This window comes from Macaca fascicularis, chromosome 20, assembly GCF_037993035.2.
Source record: "Macaca fascicularis isolate 582-1 chromosome 20, T2T-MFA8v1.1".
Taxonomy (NCBI): Eukaryota; Metazoa; Chordata; class Mammalia; order Primates; family Cercopithecidae; genus Macaca; species Macaca fascicularis.
In genome coordinates this window covers 64967055-64990278 of record NC_088394.1, presented here as the reverse complement: position 1 = coordinate 64990278, position 23224 = coordinate 64967055, and the positions used below count along the sequence as shown (strand labels likewise).

Below are 23224 nucleotides of genomic sequence, written 5' to 3'. Positions count from 1 at the left end.
GGTGACGGAGTAAGACCCTGTTTCTTACAAAAAAGAGAAAAGTAATTGCACTGTTCACCTAGATCTGTACTGGCTCTACACAGTTAAGTGTGTGAGGATGCTAACTACTGCCTATGAAAAAAAGTAAAAAAAAAACAAAAACAAAAAACAAGTATGTGAGGATGGTGACTTTTATTAACAATCACAATGTTGCATGTTTTAGTTGTACCTTTCAATAAGGCTAGAACAAATGCATTCAATTCAATAAACTTTTACTGAACACTCACTGGGTTCAAAGCACTGTTTTAGGTACTGTAGTGAATATAAAAATCAGTAAGGGTCATTATCCTTCATATTGCTTGTGATATATGGGAAGAATAAAAAAAGTAAAACTATTATTATTATATTTGAGATGCGGTCTCTCTCACCCAGGCTGGAATGCAGTGGTGCAATCACAGCTCACTGCAGCCTCAATCTCCAAGCTCAAGTGATATTTTCATCTCAGCCTCCTGGGTAGCTGGAACTACAGGCACACACCACCATGCATGGCTAATGTTTTGTATTTTTAGTAGAGCTGGGGTTTTGCCATGTTGCTCAGGCTGGTCTCAAACTCCTGGGCTCAAACAATCCTCCCATCTTTTCCTCCCAAAGTGCTGGAATTACAGGCATGAGCCACTGCACCCAGCCAAGTAAACCAATAATAATAATAATAATAATAATAATAATAATAATAAGGCAGATAATTGAAAGTATCTTAAGAAGTACAAAAATGTTATTCAAAACTCCAGTTAAACACAATAGGATTTCTTTTTTTTTTTTTTTTTTTTTTTTTTGAGACGGAGTCTTGCTCTGTAGCCCAGGCTGGAGTGCAGTGGCCGGATCTCAGCTCACTGCAAGCTCCGCCTCCCGGGTTCACGCCATTCTCCGGCCTCAGCCTCCAGAGTAGCTGGGACTACAGGCGCCCGCCACCTCGCCCGGCTAGTTTTTTGTATTTCTTTAGTAGAGACGGGGTTTCCCCGTGTTCGCCAGGATGGTCTCGATCTCCTGACCTCGTGATCCGCCCGTCTCGGCCTCCCAAAGTGCTGGGATTACAGGCTTGAGCCACCGCGCCCGGCCACAACAGGATTTCAAAATGTAATTCTGTTATAAGAAGTTAATTTAAACCTGATAGTATGGATAGTGATAATGGTAAAAAGAGAAAGAAAAGGAGCTGACAATGATTATGATCATGGTATATGTTCCGGAAACCATGATAGGTTTTTATCTTCCAAGCACTATACTAGATTCTTTAAAAAGCTAGCTCGTGCCGGGCGCGGTGGCTCAAGCCTGTAATCCCAGCACTTTGGGAGGCCGAGACGGGCGGATCACGAGGTCAGGAGATCGAGACCATCCTGGCTAACACGGTGAAACCCCGTCTCTACTAAAAAATACAAAAAACTAGCCGGGCGAGGTGGCGGGCGCCTGTAGTCCCAGCTACTCGGGAGGCTGAGGCAGGAGAATGGCATACGTAAACCCGGGAGGCGGAGGTTGCAGTGAGCTGAGATCGTGCCACTGCACTCCAGCCTGGGCGACAGAGCGAGACTCCGTCTCAAAAAAAAAAAAAAAAAAAAAAAAAGAGCTAGCTCGTTAAAATCATAACAATCTCACAAAGTCAGTACTAGCGGCCCTATTTTGAGAGTGAAAGGGGCCCAGTGTGATGGCTTACACCTGTAATCCCAGCACTTAGGGAGGCCAAGGAGGGAGGATCACTTGAGCCCAGGAGTTTGAGAACAGCGAACAGCCTGGGCAACATCGTGAGACCCCATCTCTATAAAAAATAAAATAAGGGAGGGGGGAGGGGAGAGGGGGGAGGGATTGCATTGGGAGTTATACCTGATGTAAACGACGAGTTGATGGGTGCTGACGAGTTGATGGGTGCAGCACACCAACATGGCACAAGTATACATATGTAACAAAGCTGCACATTATGCACATGTACCCTAGAACTTAAAGTATAATAATAAAAATAAAAATAAATAAAATAAAATAAACGGGAAGGGAAGGGAAGGGAAGCTCAAAGAAGCCCTTATTTATAGAAAGAGTTTTGAAGTCGGAATCAATGTTGTTCATGAAACTAAAGGTCATGGAGGTACTTTCATGAGCTGGAAAAATCTCTGTGCTTTTCCAGTGAATCCTGTCTCTTAAAAATCAACCCTAATTTTTCACATCCCTTAAGCCTCCTGACTCCTCTCTGGAGCCTGTTAGCCAAGGAGCCAGCTTCCTGTGCATGATCTAATCTCCGTAAGCCCAGCTAAATGAAGTGCTGTGTACAGCAGCGTTCTGAAGTCATGTACAGGCCTAATGATGAAATCACCAATTACAGGAGGCAAAAGAAGAGATTCTTCCAGATAACGTAAAGACCTATTGTTCGGCTTTGCATCCTGTGTTCTCAGAGGTAATCCCTGTGGAGCCATCCTTCCTTACCAGGATTTTTTGTACAAAAAATAATAAACCCCCAAACAAGAACAACAAAGAAAACAAAAACAAATGGAGTTAAGTCTTCATTATTTACTGGCTTAATAGGGCCAAAGCACCCCAAACTTTAACAAGAACTCAACTGAGCACATTCCTCAGGGATATATGTTGTTGCTGATAAATTCCTCTGATTTGGCCAGGGGCAGCGGCTCACACCTATAATCCCACCACTTTGGGAGGCTGAGGCGGGCGGATCACCTAAGGTCAGGAGTTCGACACCAGCCTGACCAACATGGTGAAACCCCGTTTCTACTAAAAATACAAAGTTAGCAGTGCGTGGTGGCACATGCCTGTAATCCCAGCTACTTGGGAGGCTGAGGCAGGAGAATTGCTTGAACCCAGGAATTGGAAGCTGTAGTGAGCCGAGATCATGCCACTGCACTCCAGCCTGGGCAACAAGAGTAAAACACTGTCTAAAAAAAAAAAAAAAAATCCACTAATTTTTTGTTTGCTTCTTCCTTATACTTTTCTATATCTTCTTATAAGGAACAAGTACTACTTGTGCCTAAAATCTAGAAAATAATGTACGGCAATTTATACATATGTTATTTATTTTTGTGTAAAGGTTCAACAAATGTTTATGGAGTGCCACTTTTGTGCTAGCACACTTGTAGTCCTGCAGATACGGTGCTGAACAAAGTATCTGCTTCAAGGAGCTAACATTCTAGTTGAGGAGGCAGGCAAGAAACACCAACTATACAATACCAGGTAGTGACAAGTGCTAGGAGGAAAAATAAAGCAGGTTAAATGGATAACGATGAGGGGAAGAGCATGCGGAAAGAGAGAGAAAAATTAAGAATAGCCTTTATAGGCTGGGTGCAGCAGCTCATGACACCTGTAATCCCAGCACTTTGGGAAGCAGAGGTGGGTGGATCACGAGGTCAGGAGTTCGAGACCAGCCTGACCAACATGGTGAAACCCGTCTCCACAAAAATACGGAAGTTAGCTGGAGGTAGTGGTGCACACCTGTAATCCTACCTACTTGGGAGGCTGAGGCAGGAGAATTCCTTGAACCCAGGAGGTGGAGGTTGCAGTGAGCCGAGATCATACCATTGCACTCCAGCCTGGGCAATACAGCAAGACTCCGTCTCAAAAAAAATAAAAAAAATAAAAAATAAAAAAGAATAACCCTTATCAATTTACCAACTAGAATCTATCAAGTTCACAGATAGAAACAGAGAAATAAGACTTTTTTTAAGTGAAAAGATTTAGAATTAAGGCTTTCTTTTGGTTCAATCTGATAAATAAATGTTTTCTACAGTATCTTAAAGAATGTCAGTGGCCTCTCCTTGATCTATACACAATTGCCACCTCCCTTCCAACAATAATAGTAAATTTCTTCTGTACTGAACTCAAATCTACCTCCCTTTAAACTTCTTTGATGGAAGTACATGTATTCTTTATAAGTTTTGGGCTGGGTGCAGTGGCTCATGCCCATAATCCCAGCACTTTGAGGCTGAAGTGGGAAGATCACTTGTGCCCAGGAGTTCAAGACCAGCAACATAGCATGACCCCCATCTCTACAAAAAATAAAAATTAGCTGGGCATGGTGGTGCATGCCTGTACCTCCAGCTACACAGGCGGCTAAGGCAAGAGGATCTCCTAAGCCCAGGGGCTTGAGGCTGCAGTGAGCCACAGCACTACAGCCCGAGCAAGAGAACAAGATTCTGTCTCTAAAAAATAAATTAAAATAAAAAATAAAAGTTTTGGGCTGGGTATGGTGGCTCACATCTGTAACCCCAGCAATTTGGGAGGCTAAGGAGGGAGGATCACTTGAGTCCAGGAGCTTGAGACCAGCCTGGCCAATAAGACGGAACCCTGTCTCTACTAAAAATGCAAAAATTAGCCAGGTGTGGTGTGGTGGGCCTGTAATTCTGGTACTCCAGAGGCTCACGCACAAGAATCATTGCTTGAACCCAGGAGGTAGAGGTTGCAGTGAGCCAAGATCGCGGCTACTGCACTCCAGCCTGGGTGACAGAGTGAGACACTGTCTCAAAAAATAAAATTAAATTAAATTAAAATTAAAAAGTTTTGGACTAGTCATCTAAAAACAATAATCAAAATCAGTTTCACATAACTATGTACAATTATGTGTCAATTAAAATTTAAAAATAATAAAAATACATAATTTTTTAAAATAAAGTTTCTTTTATCTGCCTTAAGCACTGCTATGCATCCTAATGACCAGATTGATTTTGGAGATGAAAGATATGCAATGATACTTATTAAACTGACCCAGCACAAGTTCTGCCTCCTCCATAAGCCTGCCATATACTTAATCTTCAACTGTTCATTCATTCACTCACTCATTCATTCAAATATTCAGCACCTAACCACTATGAAATGATTTTTCTTCTTCTCTAAATTCCAATTGCATTTTAGAGCCTGTGATATATAATTGGTCCAGGAATATAGTATATAGTTATCTCCCAACTCCTGAACTAGCCTGGAAGGCAAAAGTCAAGCTCCCTGCTTCAGCGCCTATCAGAGTAGATTATGAAATGGTGCTACCTGAATTTTTGGTGACTAGGCAGTGAATATAGTAGTACACAATTTAAAGGAACCCCACTGATGGCCGGGCGCGGTGGCTCAAGCCTGTAATCCCAGTACTTTGGGAGGCCGAGGCGGGTGGATCACGAAGTCAGGAGATCGAGACCATCCTGGCTAACATGGTGAAACCCCGTCTCTACTAAAAATACAAAAAAACTAGCCGGGCGTGGTGGCGGGTGCCTGTAGTCCCAGCTACTCGGAGGCTGAGGCAGGAGAATGGCGTAAACCCGGGAGGCGGAGCTTGCAGTGAGCCGAGATCGCGCCACTGCACTCCAGCCTGGGTGACACAGCGAGACTCCGTCTCAAAAAAAAACAAAACAAAAAAAAAAACAAAACAAAACAAAAAAAAAGGAACCCCACTGTTACTGCTTTTATTTTTTTATTTTATATTTTTATTTTCTGAGACAAAGTCTTGCTCTGTTGTCCAGGATGGAGTGCAGTAGCACAATCTCGGCTCACTGCAACCTCTACCTCCCAGGTTCAAGTGATTCTCTTGCCTCAGCCTCCCGAGTAGCTGAGACTACAGGCACATCCCACCATGCCTGGCTAATTGTTACTGCTTTTATGAAGCAAACAATAACTACCATGTACTGCATTCCACTAAAGAGTGAGCCAGGTATTCGGCCAAACATTTAACATACAAAAAGTCTTCGTAAGAGGAGTCCTGCAGGTGAAGCATTTTTGTTCCCACTCTAAAAATGTGGAAAACTGAGGCTCAGAGCAGTCGGTCAGTTGAGCAAAGTCACATTGTTAGCAAATGGCAGAACCTGGATAAACCCAGATCTGTCTGACACAAAATCCATTCACAATCCACATAGAGGGAAAGCAGATGAGTGGCTGCCAGGGACTCGGAGGAGGTCAGAATGGGGACTGATTGCTTCGTGGATACGGGATTTCCATATGGGGTGATGAAAAAGTTCTGGAACTAGATAGTGGTGATGGTTGGGCAACATCATGAATAGACTTAATTCCACTAAATTATACCATTTCAACTGGTTAAAATGGTAAATCTCGTATGTATTTACTACAATATTAAAAATCCCCAAACACATACCCCTGGCCTCTCAATACTTACCTTCTCCCCCTGTGCATAATGAGATTTTCATTGCTTCAGTTCCTAGCCTATACCAATTTTATCCCAGCTGTCCCCACCCTCTGAGTCAGTAGATCCCAGTTTGTCAGGCTTTTAATAACTCTAGTCCTGCAAGCTCTGCAAGCTGGAGCCGAAGTGTCCGTGTGGCACCATGGACAGCGGCTTCTGTAACACCTCCCCTTCCTCCTACTTATACAGCTCCGTTTTCTTATACAGCTCCCCTCTATTAATACCAAGTTTTCCAGTAGATCTCCAGGGGCATACTCTGACCAGCTGCTTCCAAGGACATCCCCCTTCTTCCAGTCTCTTGCCTAGTACTGAACTCCTATGCAGGTTAAAGTTCAGTCTGTACCTGACATCCAACATTACCCCCTATACACACTCCCAAAGTAGAATCTGGTCACTTCCCCCTTAACATCTCCTGATCATTGGTTTATATTTGGAGTTTAGTGACCTATTCAGGGAAATGAGAGGCTGGACTGATTCAGCCAATGCTGCATTTCGAACTCAGCCAGCACTTACAATAGCCAAACACAGCACTAAAAAGGAATAATCCTTCCCATGAAATCACACTACACATGGAAGAAACAGTTGGGATAGTTCCTTCCAGCCTCCTCCACATTGGACTGGTATCGGTATGGAATGAAGAAGCAGCAAAGGCACAAGAGACAAGCTGTTCCTGCCCATGGAGGGCAGGGCCTGACTGCTCCACCTCTGTGCCCCAACATCTGGGTGTTGTGTGATTTCCTTGGACTGTGCTTATGTTCAGTCTCTTTCTAGTTGGGGGGCAGGGGGAGTCTTCCCTGATCACATGGAGGCAAAGTGGGATGGGAATTCAAGTTCTAAAACACAATACAGTACTTCGCATGTTATTTTTCTTTTCTTTTCTTTTCTTTTTTTTCACAGTCTCACTCTGTCGCCCAGGCAGGAATGCAGTGGCGTGATCTTGGCTCACTGCAACCTCCGCCTCTTGGATTCAGTATTTCCACGGACCAGTTTTGTGACTTAACACAAATCAGTGGACTTCTCTGAATCTGTTTCCTTATGTGTAAAACGAGGTTCGATAAATGGTGCTGTAAGGCCTCTTTCATATCTCATCTATGATTCTCTGACTTGACTGAAACTTTGCTCATTTCCTTCAGAATTCCCTTTTGGTACCTCAATCATTAAGAGGTGAGACTAGTTGAAAAAAATTAACCACCCTTCTAAAAAAAAAATGCAAAACAACTGAAGCTTCAATGTGACCAGATGTAATAAGTTTCTAACCCTTCCTCATATGCTTTCTGTTATGCTATCGGTCCTGAAGTTAGTTCTTTAAAGATGAAATCATATTCAGTTGAAAGGTTTTCTAGTTATTCTAGGTATTTCTACAACTAGGGATCCCCAAACAAAATACCAAGATATGGGAAAGCTGAAGCAGTGAAGGGAGAGACCCGAAGGCAGCTTTTCAATTGTGTGGTATGATAAAAGCCTCTCTGGGAGTAAGTGAAAGGATGCCTCGAAGAAAGGTTGAACCTGGCCAGGTGCGGTGGCTCACGCCTGTAATCCCAGCACTTTGGGAGGCCGAGTCGGGCAGACTGCCTGAGGTAAGGAGTTCAAGACCAGCCTAGCAACATGGTGAAACCCTGTCTCTACTAAAAATACAAAAAATTAGCTGGGTGTGGTGGTGGGTGCCTATAATCCCAGTTACTTGGGAGGCTCCGGCAGGAGAATCCCTTGAACCGGGGAGGTGGAGGTTGCGGTGAGCCGAGATCACGCCACACCACTGTACTCCAGCCTGGGCAACAGAGAGACTCCGTCTCAAAAAAAAAAAAAAAAGAAAGAAAAACTGAACCTCCACTTACCTGTGGTTTTTCAAATATAAACATGCAGCAAGAGCTGAGAGGCAAAGTCAGAGGCCAATGTGGGTCAATGAAAACAGATTAGGCAAGGATACAGACTGGTACCAACAACCCCAGTGGCAGTCTGGGGATTTCCTTGTTCCTTTCTGGGGATTTCCACATTTCTTCCTGATTGCCCCTCGGCTTTCTTTCGCAGATCCAGCCAGCTATGATATGAGGCGTCTGCGGTTAAGCCTTACAATCCTTCATCTAAGCTTAGAGCGCTACTCTGCAATAAGCGATAGGATGATCTTAGCTATGGCCCACACACTACTGTAACTCTTTGCCTACCTGACTAGGAACTTCTTGAAGGCAGCAGTTGGCTCTTAATCATTTCTGTATTTGTGAACCTGGCAAAGTGTCTGGCATTCAGTAAATACCTGATAAATGTTTTTGTGACTGATTGAATCAAAGAATAAATGAACAAAGTAGGCTGCTGTTTATTTTCTCAAAAGCTCTATTTTTGTGGGGAAGTTACAATGCCCTATGCATTTCCTTTCTCCTTCCCTCCCTCCCTCCCTCCTTTCCTTCCTTCCTTCCTCTCTCCCTCCCTCATTCCCTCCCTCTTTCCTCTCCCTCCCTCCCCTTTTCCTTTCCTTTCTTTTCCTTTCCTTTCCCTCCCACCCCTCCTCCCTTCCTTTCTTCCTTCCTTCCTTTTTTAAGCTGTAGCTAGTGGCGATTCCATCAGTGCTAACTAACAGAGCAGAATCATAGAACTTCAACTATGAAAGGGAGAGCGGACTGAGCAAAGCTGGACTTTATATTGGCTTGTACAGCATCTACCTTCAATATCTGGAGGATGGAATTTTTCTGGAAGGATTGGCTAGAAATTTAAAAGAGAAAGAAAAAAATGGGTGGAATCAAAATGGTCAAAAATATTAAGAATAAACACGTGTTTCTGTTTCAAAGCAAACAAAATAAAACAAAACAGAAAGGAGTTCTCACATGCTCCATTACTTTCTTTTTTTTGAATTCTTGAGAGGGAGCCTTGCTCTGTCACCCAGGCTGGAAAGCAGTGGCGCGATCTTGGCTCACTGCAACCTCCGCCTCCCAGGTTCAGGTGATTCTCCTGCCTCACCCACCTGAATAGCTGGGATTACAGATGCCCATTATGCCCAACTAGTTATTTATTTATTTATTTATTTTGAGACGGAGTTTTGCTCTTGTCACCTAGTCTGGAGTGCAATGGTGCGATCTCGGCTTACTGCAACCTCTGCCTCCTGGGTACAAGCGATTCTCCTGCCTCAGCCTCCTGAGTAGCTGGGATTACTGGCACCCCCCACCACACCTGGCTAATTTTCATATTTTTAGTAGAGATGGGGTTTCATTATGTTGGCCAGGCTGATCTTGAACTCCTGACCTCAGGCGATCAACCCACCTCAGCCTCCCAAAGTCTTTTTTTTTTTTTTTGAGATGGAGTCTCGCTCTGTTGCCCAGGTTGGAGTGCACTGGTGCAATCTTGGCTCCCTGCAACCTCTGCCTCCCAGGTTCAAGTAATTCTCCCGCCTCAGCCTCCTGAGTGATTAAAGGGACCTGCCACCACACCCGGCTAATTTTTTATTTTTTATTTTTTTGTTAGTAGAAATGGGGTTTCGCCACGTTGGCCAGAATGTTCTTGAACTCCTGACTTCAGGTGATCCACCTGCCTTGGCCTCCCAAAGTGCTGGGATTATAGGCGCAAGCCACCACACCTGGCCATGTGCCCCATTTCTCATTCCATAGACTTCCATGACATTGCTAAGCACGTCCCTTAGAGACTACTGCAGAGTAGTTGAAAGAGCACAGGGAAGTCAGTAGTCAGGAAACTTGGATGTGAATTTTGTTTCTGTCACCTTTGTGACTGCCCCAAATTACACATTAAATGAGTGAACATGGATAAGACATTTAAGTCTCTCTCGGTCTCCATTTTCTCATTTATAATGTAGGTATCAAGCTTTTGGCATAAGGACAAATTAAGATAATTCATGTTAAAGGATTTTGTGAAATATATATACCCCATACAAATGTTAGATTTATTCCTGAATGTTTTATATGTTTGATGCTATTGTGAATGGAAATATTTTCTTAACTTATGGGCTTATCTTTTACACGGATGTACATGTGTGGGAATACAAACATGACGGGCCTGTTCGGAATCAAGCTGACGGAATCCTAACACTGAAATTCAGTACAGGCTGGAACTTGATTTTACACCTCCTAAAGATTAAACTAGTCAAATACAGCCTTCTAAAACATTACAGTGATCTTTCTGATAGTAGTGTTCCAGAACTTCTAATGCACTTGCTGAGTGTAATTAAGACTTGTGAGAGGAAAAAAGAACAAGGCAAGTTACCTAATATAGCAAGTATTTTGCACTGTGCATGCTTTCAGAACATATTGCATAAGATCGTCTTTTTAAAAAACAAGTTTCCCTGAACCAAAAGAGAACTGACAGTTTTTTGAGCACTTATGTGCTACAATATGCCATGAACCCACCACGTTACCTTATTTCATCCCCACAAATCAAATGATAAATAAGTTACCTAAAGTCGCACGGACAGTCAACTTTGGAGCCAGATTCCAACCTAGGTCTGTCTGGCTGAAAGGTGCTACACCATACCAGAGAGTCTGAACCAAAGCATTTAGAAAAGCCAACATTTGCAATTCCCACAGACTTAAAGGATACTTCTTTTGGTCTTTTGCTTGTAAATCAAGGTCACAGTTCAATTACACATGGACATTTCCAGAAAGAATTATTGCCAGTGCAGGGAACCAAGGTTAGAAGGAGACTACTTTTCACTATAAAGTTTTTTGTCCTTCTTAAATTTGTACCATGTGCAAACATGATCTTTTCTAAATACAGAAAGGGAGAGTGAAAGGGAAGGAAAGATTGGTTCCTGGACCTGCTCTGCCACTCCCCAACTGTATGATTAACAAGTCACTTCACAAAATCTTTTGGATTTTATTTTCTTTACTACAAAATGAGGGGTTAATTTGTCAAAACTCATAGACTATACAACTCCAACAGTGAACCCCAATGTAAACTATTGACTTTAGATGATACTGAGGCATTAATGTGGGTTCATCAATTGTAACAAATGTACCAGGCTGTCTGGAGATAAATATATGGGACCTCCCTATACTTTCCACTTAATTTTTCTGTGAACCTAAAATTGCTCTTAAAAAATAAAGTCTATTGGTGGGCGTGGTAGCTCACGCCTGTAATCTCAGCACTTTGGGAGGCTGTGGGTGGATCCCCTGAGGTCAGGAGTTAGAGAAAAACCCGGCCAACATAGCGAAGACCCACCTCTACTAAAAATACAAAAATTAGCCGGGCATGGTGGCACATGCCTATGATCCCAGGTATAATCCCAGCTACTCGGAGGCTGAGGCAGGAGAACCACTTGAACCCAGGAGGCGGAGGCTGCAATAAGCTGAGATTGCGCCACTGCACTCCAGCCTGGATGACAGAGCGAAACTCCATCTCAAAAAATAATAATAATAAATAAAGTCTATTTAAAAAGTGAGGTTATACTAAATTATTTCTGAAGTTCCTTCCAGTTCTAAGATTCTATTATTCTAATTTACTCTGCAAATCTAATTAAAAATTCAGAAACAGTCAAATATCCAATCTGACAGAATAACTGTAATTAGAAATTCATTAAGATTAGATGCCGAAAAGACTTGAATAATTAAAGTCAAGATTCCCTGAATCTGGAAACAGAGAGATAAAATGGAAATGAGAATGTAGGAAATAAACTAATTAAGTGCCTCCTAGTTTTTCCTACCCTAACATTTCTTCTGCTTTTAGGAAGAGTGTCAGGCAAGTACTGTGAAGAATGCTAAAAGGAAACGTTTTTGCCATTTCAGAATCTAGCCAGTCCTCTTACAAGCAAAAAATGTCCAAATAAAAAGGAATTGTAAGTCTCTTCTTATATTGTCCTACCCAGAACCAATCTCTGTGCAATCTAGGCCTCCCTTCACCTCTCTAGGCAAAGAATACACTATTAATCCTTCTCATGCCAGGGAGGACAAAAAATTTACGCATTCTAAGGACTGGGCCCCAGGCATTCAGAGCAGAAGGAGAGAATGAGGAACCACTGGACTAAAAGTGTTTTGAGTTGCATATTCCTTTTATGTCTTAGATAATTTTACCAGATAGAAGGTACATATATAGAAGTGAGAATCATTTATGCAGATAAAGTACACGTGGCTGTGTCAAGTTTTCAATTCAATTCAACTAGCACCTATGAATGCACCTATATGTGGAGAACTTTCCTCCTGGCCCCCCAGAGCCATCAGAACCACCTGCTCTACACCCTGCTGGAGTGAAGGATACAAGAGTAAAAAGGCCTTCCCCTACAATTGTTCCTATCATAAAATTTTCATTCAGAGCACTGACGGTTTATTCTTTTCTTTCTTTGCTTTTTTTTTTGAGACGGAGTCTCGCTCTGTTGCCTAGGCTGGAGTGCAGTGGCACGATCTCGGCTCACTGCAACCTCCGCCTCCCGGGTTCAAGCAATTCTCCTGCCTCAGCCTCCCGAGTAGCTGGGACTACAGGCGCATGCCACCACGTCCAGCTAATTTTTTGTATTTTTAGTAGAGATGGGGTTTCACAGTGTTAGACAGCATGGTCTTGATCTCCTGACTTCGTGATCCGCCCACCTTGGCCTCCCAAAGTGCTGGGATTACAGGCGTGAGCCACTGCGCCCAGCCCAAGGGTTTATTCTTTAAATACCAAAATGTATTTATATTTTAGGCTGGCGCAGTGGCTCACACCTATAATCCCAGCACTTTGGGAGGCTGAGGCAGGTGGATCACGAGGTCAGGAGATCGAGACCATCCTGGCTAACACTGTGAAACTCCGTCTCTACTAAAAATATAAAAAATTAGCCAGGCGTGGCACCAGCTACTAGGGAGGCTGAGGCAGGAGAATGGCATGAACCCAGGAGGCAGAGCTTGCAGTGAGCCAAGATTGCACCACTGCACTCCAACCTGGGCAACAGAGTGAGACTCCGTCACAAAAAAAAAAAAAAAAATTATTTACATTTTAATGCTTTCAGAAGGAAGTATTTCTTTCTTTCTTTCTTTCTTTTTTAAGATAGAGTCTCGCTCTGTTGTCCAGGCTGGAGTGCAGTGATGCGATCTCGGCTCACTGCAACTTCTGTGTCCCGGGTTCAAGCAACTCTCCTGCCTTAGCCTCCCAAGTAGGTAGAATTACAGGCACGCGCCACCACGCCCGGCTAATTTTTTTTGTATTTTTAGTAGAGACAGGGTTTCACCATGTTGGCCAGTTGGTCTCGAACTCCTGACCTCAAGTGATTCACCCGCATCAGCCTCCAAAAGTGCTGGGATTATAGACGTGAGCCACTGTGCCTGGCCCTAGAAGGAAATATTTCTTGGGAGGCTGAGGCAAGAGAATAGCTTGAACCTGGGAGGCAGAGGTTGCAGTGAGCCAAGATCGTACCACTGCACTCTAGCCTGGGCGACAGAGTGAGACTCGGTCTCAAAAAAAAAAAAGTATGGGCCAGGCGAAATGACTCATGCCTGTAATCCCAACACTTTGGGAGGCTGAGGCAGGTGGATCACCTGAGGTCAGGAGTTCAAGACCAGCCTGACCAACGTGGTGAAATCCCATCTCTACTAAAAATACAAAAAATTTGCCGGGCATGGTGGCAGGCACCTGTAATCCCAGCTACCGGGGAGGCTGAGGCAGGAGAATTGCTTGAACCCAAGAGGCGGAAGTTGCAGTGAGCTGAGATCATGCCATTGTACTTCAGCCTGGGAAACAAGTGCGAAACTCTGTCTCAAAAAAAAAAAAAAAAAAGTATGGAGAGACTGAGATGAGATCAGTGAGGACGATTTCTTTGAAGTGAGCTGTTTGTTAAGCCAGGAGCCCATCCCTCAACTCATCAATAATGAAAAGACAACAACCCAATTTAAAACTCGACAAAAATTAGCCGGATGTGGTGGCGCACGCCTGTAATCCAAGCTACATGGGAGGCTGAGGTAGTAAAATCGCTTGAACCTGGGAGACAGAGGTTGTTGCAGTGAGCTGAGGTCTCGCCACTGCACTCCAGCCTGGGAGACAGAGCAAGACTCTGTCTCAGAAAAAAAAAAAAAAGAGAAAGGAAAAAGGGTCTTAATAGATGCTTCTCCAAAGAAGACATGAAAATGGCCAATAAGCACCAGAAAAGCTGTTCAATATCATTAGCCATTAGGAAACGTAAATCAAAATGATAATGAGATACTACTTTACTCCCACTAGGAGGACTAGAATAAAAAAGGCAAGACAGGTAATTTAGTATTAACAGAAAGGTAATAAATTCTGGCCAGATGTAAAGAAAGTGGAGCCCTCATATATTGCTGGTGGGAATGTAAAACGGCGTAGCTGCTTCGGAAAAGTGTGGCAGATCCTCAAAAGGTTAAACATACAGTTACAATATGATCCAGCATTTCACTCCAAAGTACACAGGCAAAAGAAGCGATAACATAGGTTCACACAAAAACTAATTGTGTACACCAGTGTTTATAGCAGCATTATTCATGAGAGCCAAATGGTGAAAATGACCCAATTATCCATCAACAGATGAATAGATACGTAAAATGTGGTATATCCATATAATGGCATACTTTTTGGCAATAAAAAGCACTGAAGTACTGCTTCATGCTGCAATACAAATGAACCTTAAAAATATCAGGCTCCAGTGCAGTGGTGTTTACAACTAATTAATCACAACCAGTTACAGATTTATTTGACCTATTTCCGCTCTGACTGCTTCATTTGACTAGATTTGAAAGAAGCCAATCACAAAAGACCATAAATTGTATGGTTCCATTGATATGAAATGTCCAGAATAGGCAAATCTATAGAGACAGAAAATAGATTAGTGGTTGCCTAAGGCTATGAGCAGAGTGGGGAGAATGGAGAATGACAACTAATGGATATGGGTTTCTTTTAAGGAGAACAAAAACATTCTAAAATTAGACTGATGATGGTTACAAAACCCTATGAATGTACTAAAAAACACTGAGCTGTACACTTGAAATGAGTGGACTGTATGTTACATGAATTTTTATCTTAATAAATCTGTTAACAAGAATAAAAAAAGAGAGAAAAAAAGAGCTGGAAATGTTCCCGAATGCTTCTCTAAAATTAAACACTCTTTTGTTATCCTCCATGTTACCTAGTGAGCTGCTGGATCGATTTACCCAGCCCCGATATTTTCCTTATTTCCTGCCTTTGAGCTGTACTCTATAATTTAGTATTAACAGAAAGTTAATAGACACAACACATCCTTTGTTATTAAATTTTACCCAGTGTTTACCATTTTCCCCTAACATACACATTTCCTCTGTTTTCCCACTGCAGCTGGCTGCCAAAACCTTGCAGAGAGAATAATTACCCTTCCGCCCCTCTTAGTTTCACGACAGTGCCAATCCTTGGTGCATAATCGAGTGTCTACAGAAAACTAATGGTTTGCTTGCCTCTCCAGGGGGCTTTAAATTCGCCAAACTGTTGACCAAACTATGAAGGTTTCCTCCCTCCTTTTTGGGGACCAAGAATAGGAGACATGGCAGGATTCATTATGTCCAGATCTCTCTGTTTTTTAGAGGATAACTCCCTTGCTAGAAAGAAATACTCGGTTTGCTTTTTTTTCTCCCTCTAAGTTTACTGACTTCCAAGGCATATTATAAGGGGTTTCCACCAAAATTTAGTCACAATTAGTCTTACCCCTATCCTGACAGTACTTTCAAGTCTTTCCAACATTCTAAACCCAACCACTTGGCAGTTTTTCATCATGCTATTTCTTGGATGGGACATGGTCTTTCTGAAAGTTAGTAGGCCACTGTTCTCTAATTTAGAACATCTGCTTTCTAGACTGCTCTAATAATTTCTTATCTCTCCATAATCTGAAAGTCTTTGCCTAGAAGACCGCTCTTTTCAGGAGTCTATCCATGAGGCATTAAAAAATAAAAACAGCATTATATTCACATAGTTACCATGTCATCTTTCAATCTCTGAGCAATCTGATTCCATATTTGTGTGCCAGGTCAACCCTTAAAGGGTAGACTTTATTTTTAAAAATAGTGAAATTAAATAAAAGGGTAGTAAACATTCCACTTTACAAATAAAGTGAGTGAGGCCAGGCATGGTAGCTTATGTCTGTAATCCCAGCACTTTGGGAGGCCAAGGCAGGCGGATTGCTTGAGGTCAGGAGTTTGAGACCAGCTTGGCAAACATGGTGAAACCCTGTCTCTACTGAAAATACAAAAATTAGCTCAGCGTGGTGGTGGGTGCCTGTAATTCCAGCTACTGCGGAGGCTGAAACAAGAGAATAGCTTGAACCTGGGAGGCGTAAGTTGCAGTCAGCCAAGGTCATGCCACTACGCTCTAGCCTGGGTAACAGAGTGAGACTCTGTCTCAAAAAAAAAAAAAAAGAAATGAAGTGAGTGCTATGGAGAATGAGTTTGCATTTTCTCTCTGTGAATCTACTAGTATCATGCAGAAAGCTTAAAGCAAAACAAAACTATCTGCCTTCTTATCTGAAAGAATGTAATTTACTTTATACCCTCACGTACTGCTGATGGGAATGTAAAATGGTGCAGTCACTTTGGACAACAGTCTAGAAGTGCCTCAAACAGTTAAACATAGAGTTACTATATTATCCAGCAATTCTATTACTAGGTATATACCAAAAAGAAATGAACACATAAATATACACAATAATGTATACATAAATGTCCATAGCAGCATTATTCATATAGCCAAAATGTTATTATGGTTATTATGGAAACAACCTAAATGTCCATTTACTGATGAACAGATAAAATGAGGCATGTTAATATAAGAGAACACCATTTGGCAATGAAAAGAAATGAAGTATGGCTCCATGTGATAATATCATGCTAAGTGAAAGAAGCCAATCACAAAAAAAAACCATGTTGTACAATTCCATTTATATGAAATGTACAGAATAGGCAAAACTTGAGAGAGAGAATACAGGTTAGTGGTTGTCTATTTATAGGGGACGGGGGATTGGTGGTGGAGAGATTTCAGAGTGATGGCTAAGTGGTGTGGGGAGGGTTCTTTTCTTTCTTTCTTTCTTTCTTTTTTTTTTTTGTTTGTGAGACAGAGTCTTGCTCTGTCACCCAGGCTGGAGTGTAGTGGCGTGATCTCGGCTCACTGCAACCTCTGCCTCCCAGGTTCAAGCGATTCTCCTGCCTCAGCCTCCCAAGTAGCTGGGATTACAGGCGTGCGCCACCATGTCCAGCTAATTTTTATATTTTTAATAGAGACGGGATTTCGTCATGTTGGTCAGGCTGGTCTCGAACTCCTGACCTCAGGGATCCTCCTGCCTGGGCATCCTAAAGTGCTGGGATTACAGGCATGAGCCATTGTGCCCGGCCAGGGTTTTCTTTTTTGGAAATAAAAAGTTCTAAAGACGATCGTGATGACAGTTGTACATACCTACGAATATACATAAAAGCCATTGATCTGCACCTTTACTTATTTATTTATTTATTTATTTATTTATTTTGAGAGAGAGTCTTGCTGTGTCACTCAGCCAGAGTGCAGTGGTACGATCTCGGTTGACCGCAACCTCCCGGGTTCAAATGCTTTTCCTGCCTCAGCCTCCCGGGGAGCTGGGATTACAGGCGCCCACCACCATGCCCAGCTAATTTTTGTATTCTTAGTAGAGACAGGGTTTTGCTTCGTTGGCCAGGCTGGTCTCGAACTCCTTACCTTAGGTAATTCACCCACCTTGGCCTCCCAAAGTGCTGGGATTACAGGCGTGCCTGTACACTTTATTTTTATTTTTTATCTTTTCGTTTTTTGAGGCAGCGTCTTGCTCTATTGCCCAGGCCAGAGTGCAGTGGTGCGATCTCAGCTTACTGCGACTTCCATCTCCCAGGTGCAAATGATACTTCTGCCTCAGCCTCAAGAGTAACTAGGATTACAGGCACGCGCCATCACATCCAGCTAATCTTTGTATTTTTATTTATTTATTTTGAGACAGTCTCACTCTGTCACCCAGGCTGGAGTACAGTGGCACAATCTTGGCTCACTGCAACTTCTGCCTCCCAGGTTCAAGTGATTCTCCTGCCTCAGCCTCCTGAGTAGCTGGGACTACAGGTGCGTGCCACAACATTCGGCGAATTTTTTGTATTTTTAGTAGACATAAATGTTAGCCAGGATGTTAGCCAGGATGGTCTTGATCTACTAACCTCATGATCCGCCCATCTTGGCCTCCCAAAGTGTTGGGATTACAGGCGTGAGCTACCGTGCCAAGTCTTTTTTTTTTTTTTTTTTTTAATAAAACTAGTTTATGGAAGTATACTTTAAAAACCATAAAATCATTTATTTTAAATATACAGTTCAGTGAATTTTAGTAAATTTACAGATTTGCAAAACCATCACCACAATACAATTTTAGAACCTTTCCTTCATCAAAAGATCCCTTGTGCTATTTGTAATTGCTCCCTGTCCTACCTACTAAATTCACGTACAGGTTTTCGTATGAACATGTTTTGTTTTTTTTCTGTTTGAGACGGAATCTCGCTCTGTCGCCCAGGCTGGAGTGCAGTGGCACAATCTCGGCTCACTGCAAGCTCCGCCTCCCAGGTTCACGCCATTCTCCTGCCTCAGCCTCCCGAGTAGCTGGGACTACAGGTACCCGCCACCACACCTGGCTAATTTTTTTGTATTTTTAGCAGAGACGGGGTTTCACTGTGTTAACCAGGATGGTCTCGATCTCCTGACCTCATGATCCACCTGCCTCGGCCTCCCAAAGTGCTGGGACTACAGGCATGAGCCACTGCGCCCAGCCTATATGAACATGTTTTCATTTCTCTTGGGTATATACCTAGTAGTGGAATTGCTGGGTCATATGATAACTCCATGTTTAACTTTTTGAGGAAATGTCAAACTATTTTCCAAAGCAGCTGTACCTTTTTCACATGAAATACAGTTTTGAAAGCTGTTTTCTAATGTAAAAGTGTTCAGCAGTAAATTATTATAAATATATTAAAATAAACCTTATTTATTATTTTTATTTTTTATAGAGATCGGATCTCACTATATTGACCAGGCTGGTCTTGAACTCCTACCCTCAAGTAATCCTACTGCCTTCGCCTCCCAAAGTGCTGGAATTATAGGCATAAGCCACCACACTGGGCCTAAAATAAACTTTAAAGAATATTTATCCTAATTCCATCTAGCCATAACACAATGAATTTCATTTGTTTTCCAAAAGCATATACCACATATATTTATAAGATTGTGATAATAAAGAACATAACACTTAGATTCTTAGTTTTCATTCATTTTTTTTCTTCCTATGAATAGAAAAGCAGTTTTCACTCTTGTTATATATTTATGTCGTCATTTGCAGGAATCATTTTTTCAGACTTAATTTGTTATGACAGTGATTACTATCAAAACTTATAAAGTAGATTCAATTATCATACACTTTTAGGAAGGCTAGAATACTGAAAACACCCGTCAATTTCTTTTTTTGTTTGTTTGTTTGGAGACAGAGTCTCGCTCTATCCCAGGCTGGAGTGAGTTGCACAATATTGGCTCACTGCAACCTCTGCCTCCTGGGATCAAGCGATTCTCCTGTCTCAGCCTCCTAAGTAGCTGGGATTACAGGTGCATGCTACCACGCCCGGCTAATTCTTGTAGTTTTAGTAGAGATGGGGTTTTGCCATATTGGCCAGGCTGGTCTTGAACTGCTGGCCTCAGGTGATCCACTCTCCTCAACCTCCCAAAGTGCTGGGATTACAGGTGTGAGCTACCATGCCCCGCTCCGTGTCAATTTCTTCAAAAGACATGCTTTCATCAGTGGCATTTGCCAGTCAGAAAATCTAAACTATTTCAACATTTAGAATAAATGATGTAATTAACAGAGTTTCAAAAATATATCAGTTTTTTCACTTAAAAAGGTCAGCTCGCCAGACACAGTGGCTCACGTCTGTAATCCCAGCTCTTAAGGGGGCAGAGGCAAGAGGATAGCTTGAGCCCAGGAGTTTGAGACTTGCCTGGACAATACAGCAAGACCTCATTCTCCACAAAAAGGAAAAACAACAACAAAAGACTAAAAAAGGTCAGCTTATAGTTTCTGGTTTTCATAGTGAAAAGATTCTGACAGCTTGGAGCTTTAGATTAGTTATTCCAATGCTTCAAGTGCTAATTAAAAGGTAAAATTATTTTAAAAGGCTGGGAGCAGTGGCTCACACCTGTAATCCCAGCACTTTGGGAGGCTGAGGAAGGAGGATCGCTTAAGGCCAGGAGTTCAAGACCAGAATGGGCAACGTGGAGAGATCCCCATCTTTACAAAAAAAGAAAAAATTTAAAAAAAATTTTTAAATAAGAAGGCAATAAAAACATTAGTGGCTCAGATTACCAACCTTTTTTTTTTTTTTTTTTTTTTTTTTTTTTTTTTTTTTTTGAGACGGAGTCTCGCGCTGTGTCACCCAGGCTGGAGTGCAGTGGTGCGATCTCGGCTCACTGCAAGCTCCGCCTCCCAGGTTCACGCCATTCTCCTGCCTCAGCCTCCGAGTAGCTGGGACTATAGGCGCCCGCCACCGCGCCCGGCTAGTTTTTTTTTTGTATTTTTAGTAGAGACGGGGTTTCACCATGTTAGCCAGGATGGTCTCGATCTCCTGACCTCGTGATCCACCCGCCTCGGCCTCCCAAAGTGCTGGGATTACAGGCTTGAGCCACCGCGCCCGGCAGATTACCAACCTTAAACACATCCTCAATGCATCTACTAAGTTCTTCTTCTGTCACCAAAATAGTTCCTGGTACCATGTCACTCTCTGGAATCTCTAGAAAAACAAAAACAAAAACACAAAATTACCCATATTTAGTGCCTCACTGAATAGAACATATTAAAGCTAAGGAAGAAAGTTTTACTAAAAAGATGGCTCAGTAAGTAACAGCTAAGATCAGAAAATTGACACGGTTACCATTGAACAATATACCCTTCATACACATTTCATAGAATATATGATGCCAGTGATTATAAACATGAATTGTTATTTTACATATCACTAAGAAAAAACACCAACATTGCCAATTAACCTATAACACATTATCACTTAGAATTTTCATTTTAGGCCAGGCACTGTGGCTCATGCCTGTAATCCCAGTACTTTGGGAGGCCGAGGCGAGCGGATCACAAAGTCAGGAGTTCGAGACCAGCCTGGCCAATATGGTGAAACCCGGTCTCTACTAAAAATATAAAAAGTTAGCCAGATGTGGTGGCGCAGGCCTGTAGTCCCAGCTACTCAGGAGGCTGAGGTAGGAGAATCACTTGAACCCAGGAGGCGGAGGGTGCAGTGAGTTGAGATTGTGCCACTGCACTCAAGCCTGGGCAACAGAGTGAGACTCTGTCTCAAAAAAAAAAATAAATAAATAATTTTCATTTTAAACTTAATTGAATAAAAATTGGGGATTGGATAAATGAAAATGGCAGCGTTGGCCAAGTGCGGTGGCTCATGCCTGTGATCCCAGCACTTTGGGAGGCCAAGGTGGGTGGATCACAAGGTCAGGAGATCGAGACCATCCTTGCTAATACAGATAAAATCTGTCTCTACTAAAAATACAAAAAATTAGTCTGGGTGCGGTGGCTCACGCCTGTAATCCCAGCACTTTGGGAGGCCGAGGTGGGCGGATCACGAGGTCACGAGTTCGAGACCAGCCTGACCAACATGGTGAAACCCCATCTCTAATAAAAATACAAAAATTAGCCAGGCGTGGTGGCCTGCGCCTGTAATCCCAGTTACTCAGGAGGTTGAGGCAGGAGAATCGCTTGAACCCGGAAGGCTGAGGTTGCAGTGAGCTGAGATTATACCACTGTACTCCAGCCTGGGTGACAGAGCAGGACTCCGTCTCAAAACAAACAAACAAACAACAAAAAAAATTTAGCTGGGCGTGGTGGTGGGCGCCTGTAATCCCAGCTACTCGGGAGGCTGAGGGAGGAGAATGGCGTAAACCTGGGAGGCGGAGTTGCAGTGAGCTGAGATCGCGTCACTGCACTCCAGCCTGGGTGACAGAGCGAGACTCTGTCTCAAAAAAAAAAAAAAAAGAAAGAAAATGGCAGAGTCAATAGTTGTATCTAGGTGATAGGTACATAAGAGTTCATTATATAATCTCTATAGCATGTGTTTTAAATTTTCCCTTCAAAAAGTTTTAAAATAGTTATATTTTATTTTTATTTATTTGAGACAGGGTCTTGCTCTATAACCCAGGTTTTGGAGTGGAACTGTGCAATCATGGCTCACTGAAGCCTCAACCTCCTGGGCTCAAGTGATCCTCCTACCTCAGCTTCCTGAGCAGCTGGGAATACAGGCGTGCACCAACACGCCCACCTAATTTTTAAAATGTTTTCTAAAGACAGGTTCTCATTATGTTACCCAGCCTGGTCGCAAACTCCTGGGCTCAAGCGATCCTCCCGCCTCAGCAATCCCAGCACTTTTGGAGGCTCAAGCAGGAAGATCACTTGAGCCCAGGAGTTCCAGACCAGCCTGGACAATATAGGAAGACCCCAACTCTATAAAAAACAAAAATTTTTTAAAAGTTTTTTAAGTTTTACAATGTCTTTCTATTTATTTAGACATAGTTTTATTTTTTTTTTTTTTGAGCAAGGGTCACACTCTGTCACCCAGGCTAAAGTGCAGAGGCGTGATTATGGCTCACTGCAGCCTCAATCTCCCAGGCTCAAGCGATCCTCCCACCTCAGCCTCCCAAGTAGCTGGGGCTATAGGTGCTTGCCACCACGCCTGGCTAATTTTTACATTGTTTTTTGGTTAAGATGGGGTTTTGCCATGTTGCCCAAGTGGTCTCGAACTCCTGGGCTCAAGCAATCTGCCCGCCTAAGCCTCCCAAAGTGCTGAGATTACAAGCATTAGCCACCATGCCCAGCTATGATTCTTGATTGAACTTTGGATTTTAAAAAAACAGCTCTAAAAGAAATTATTGAAAAAATTAGAGAAGTTTGAATGGAATTTATATATTATATCACAGCATATTGTATAAATGTTAAATTTCCTGGGTGTGGTAATTGCATTGCGGTTATGTAGGAGACTGACATTTTTCTTTGGAGATGCATACTGAATTATTTAGGGGTGAAGTGTTGTGATGTCTGCAACTAACTCTCAAATGCTTCAGAAAAGATATGTTTATATGTGCAGAAAGAGAGAAAGATAAAACAAATGTGGC

The 23224-nt window shown here is 42.5% G+C and overlaps 1 protein-coding gene across 6 annotated transcripts in view; it reads right to left on the bottom strand.

The window, feature by feature from the left end:
* Nucleotides 1–23224, bottom strand: part of TANGO6 (transport and golgi organization 6 homolog) — a 257551-nt gene that overhangs the window by 197996 nt on the left and 36331 nt on the right. For all 6 annotated transcript variants that reach the window (XR_010583644.2, XR_012429092.1, XR_010583643.2 and 3 more), the window contains exon 7: nucleotides 20747–20829. Coding sequence is in view for 2 of the 6 variants with exons in the window: in XM_065536620.2 (XP_065392692.1) it covers nucleotides 20747–20829 (83 nt within the window). In the remaining 4 variants the exon portion in view is untranslated. The remainder of the gene's footprint in view (nucleotides 1–20746; nucleotides 20830–23224) is intronic.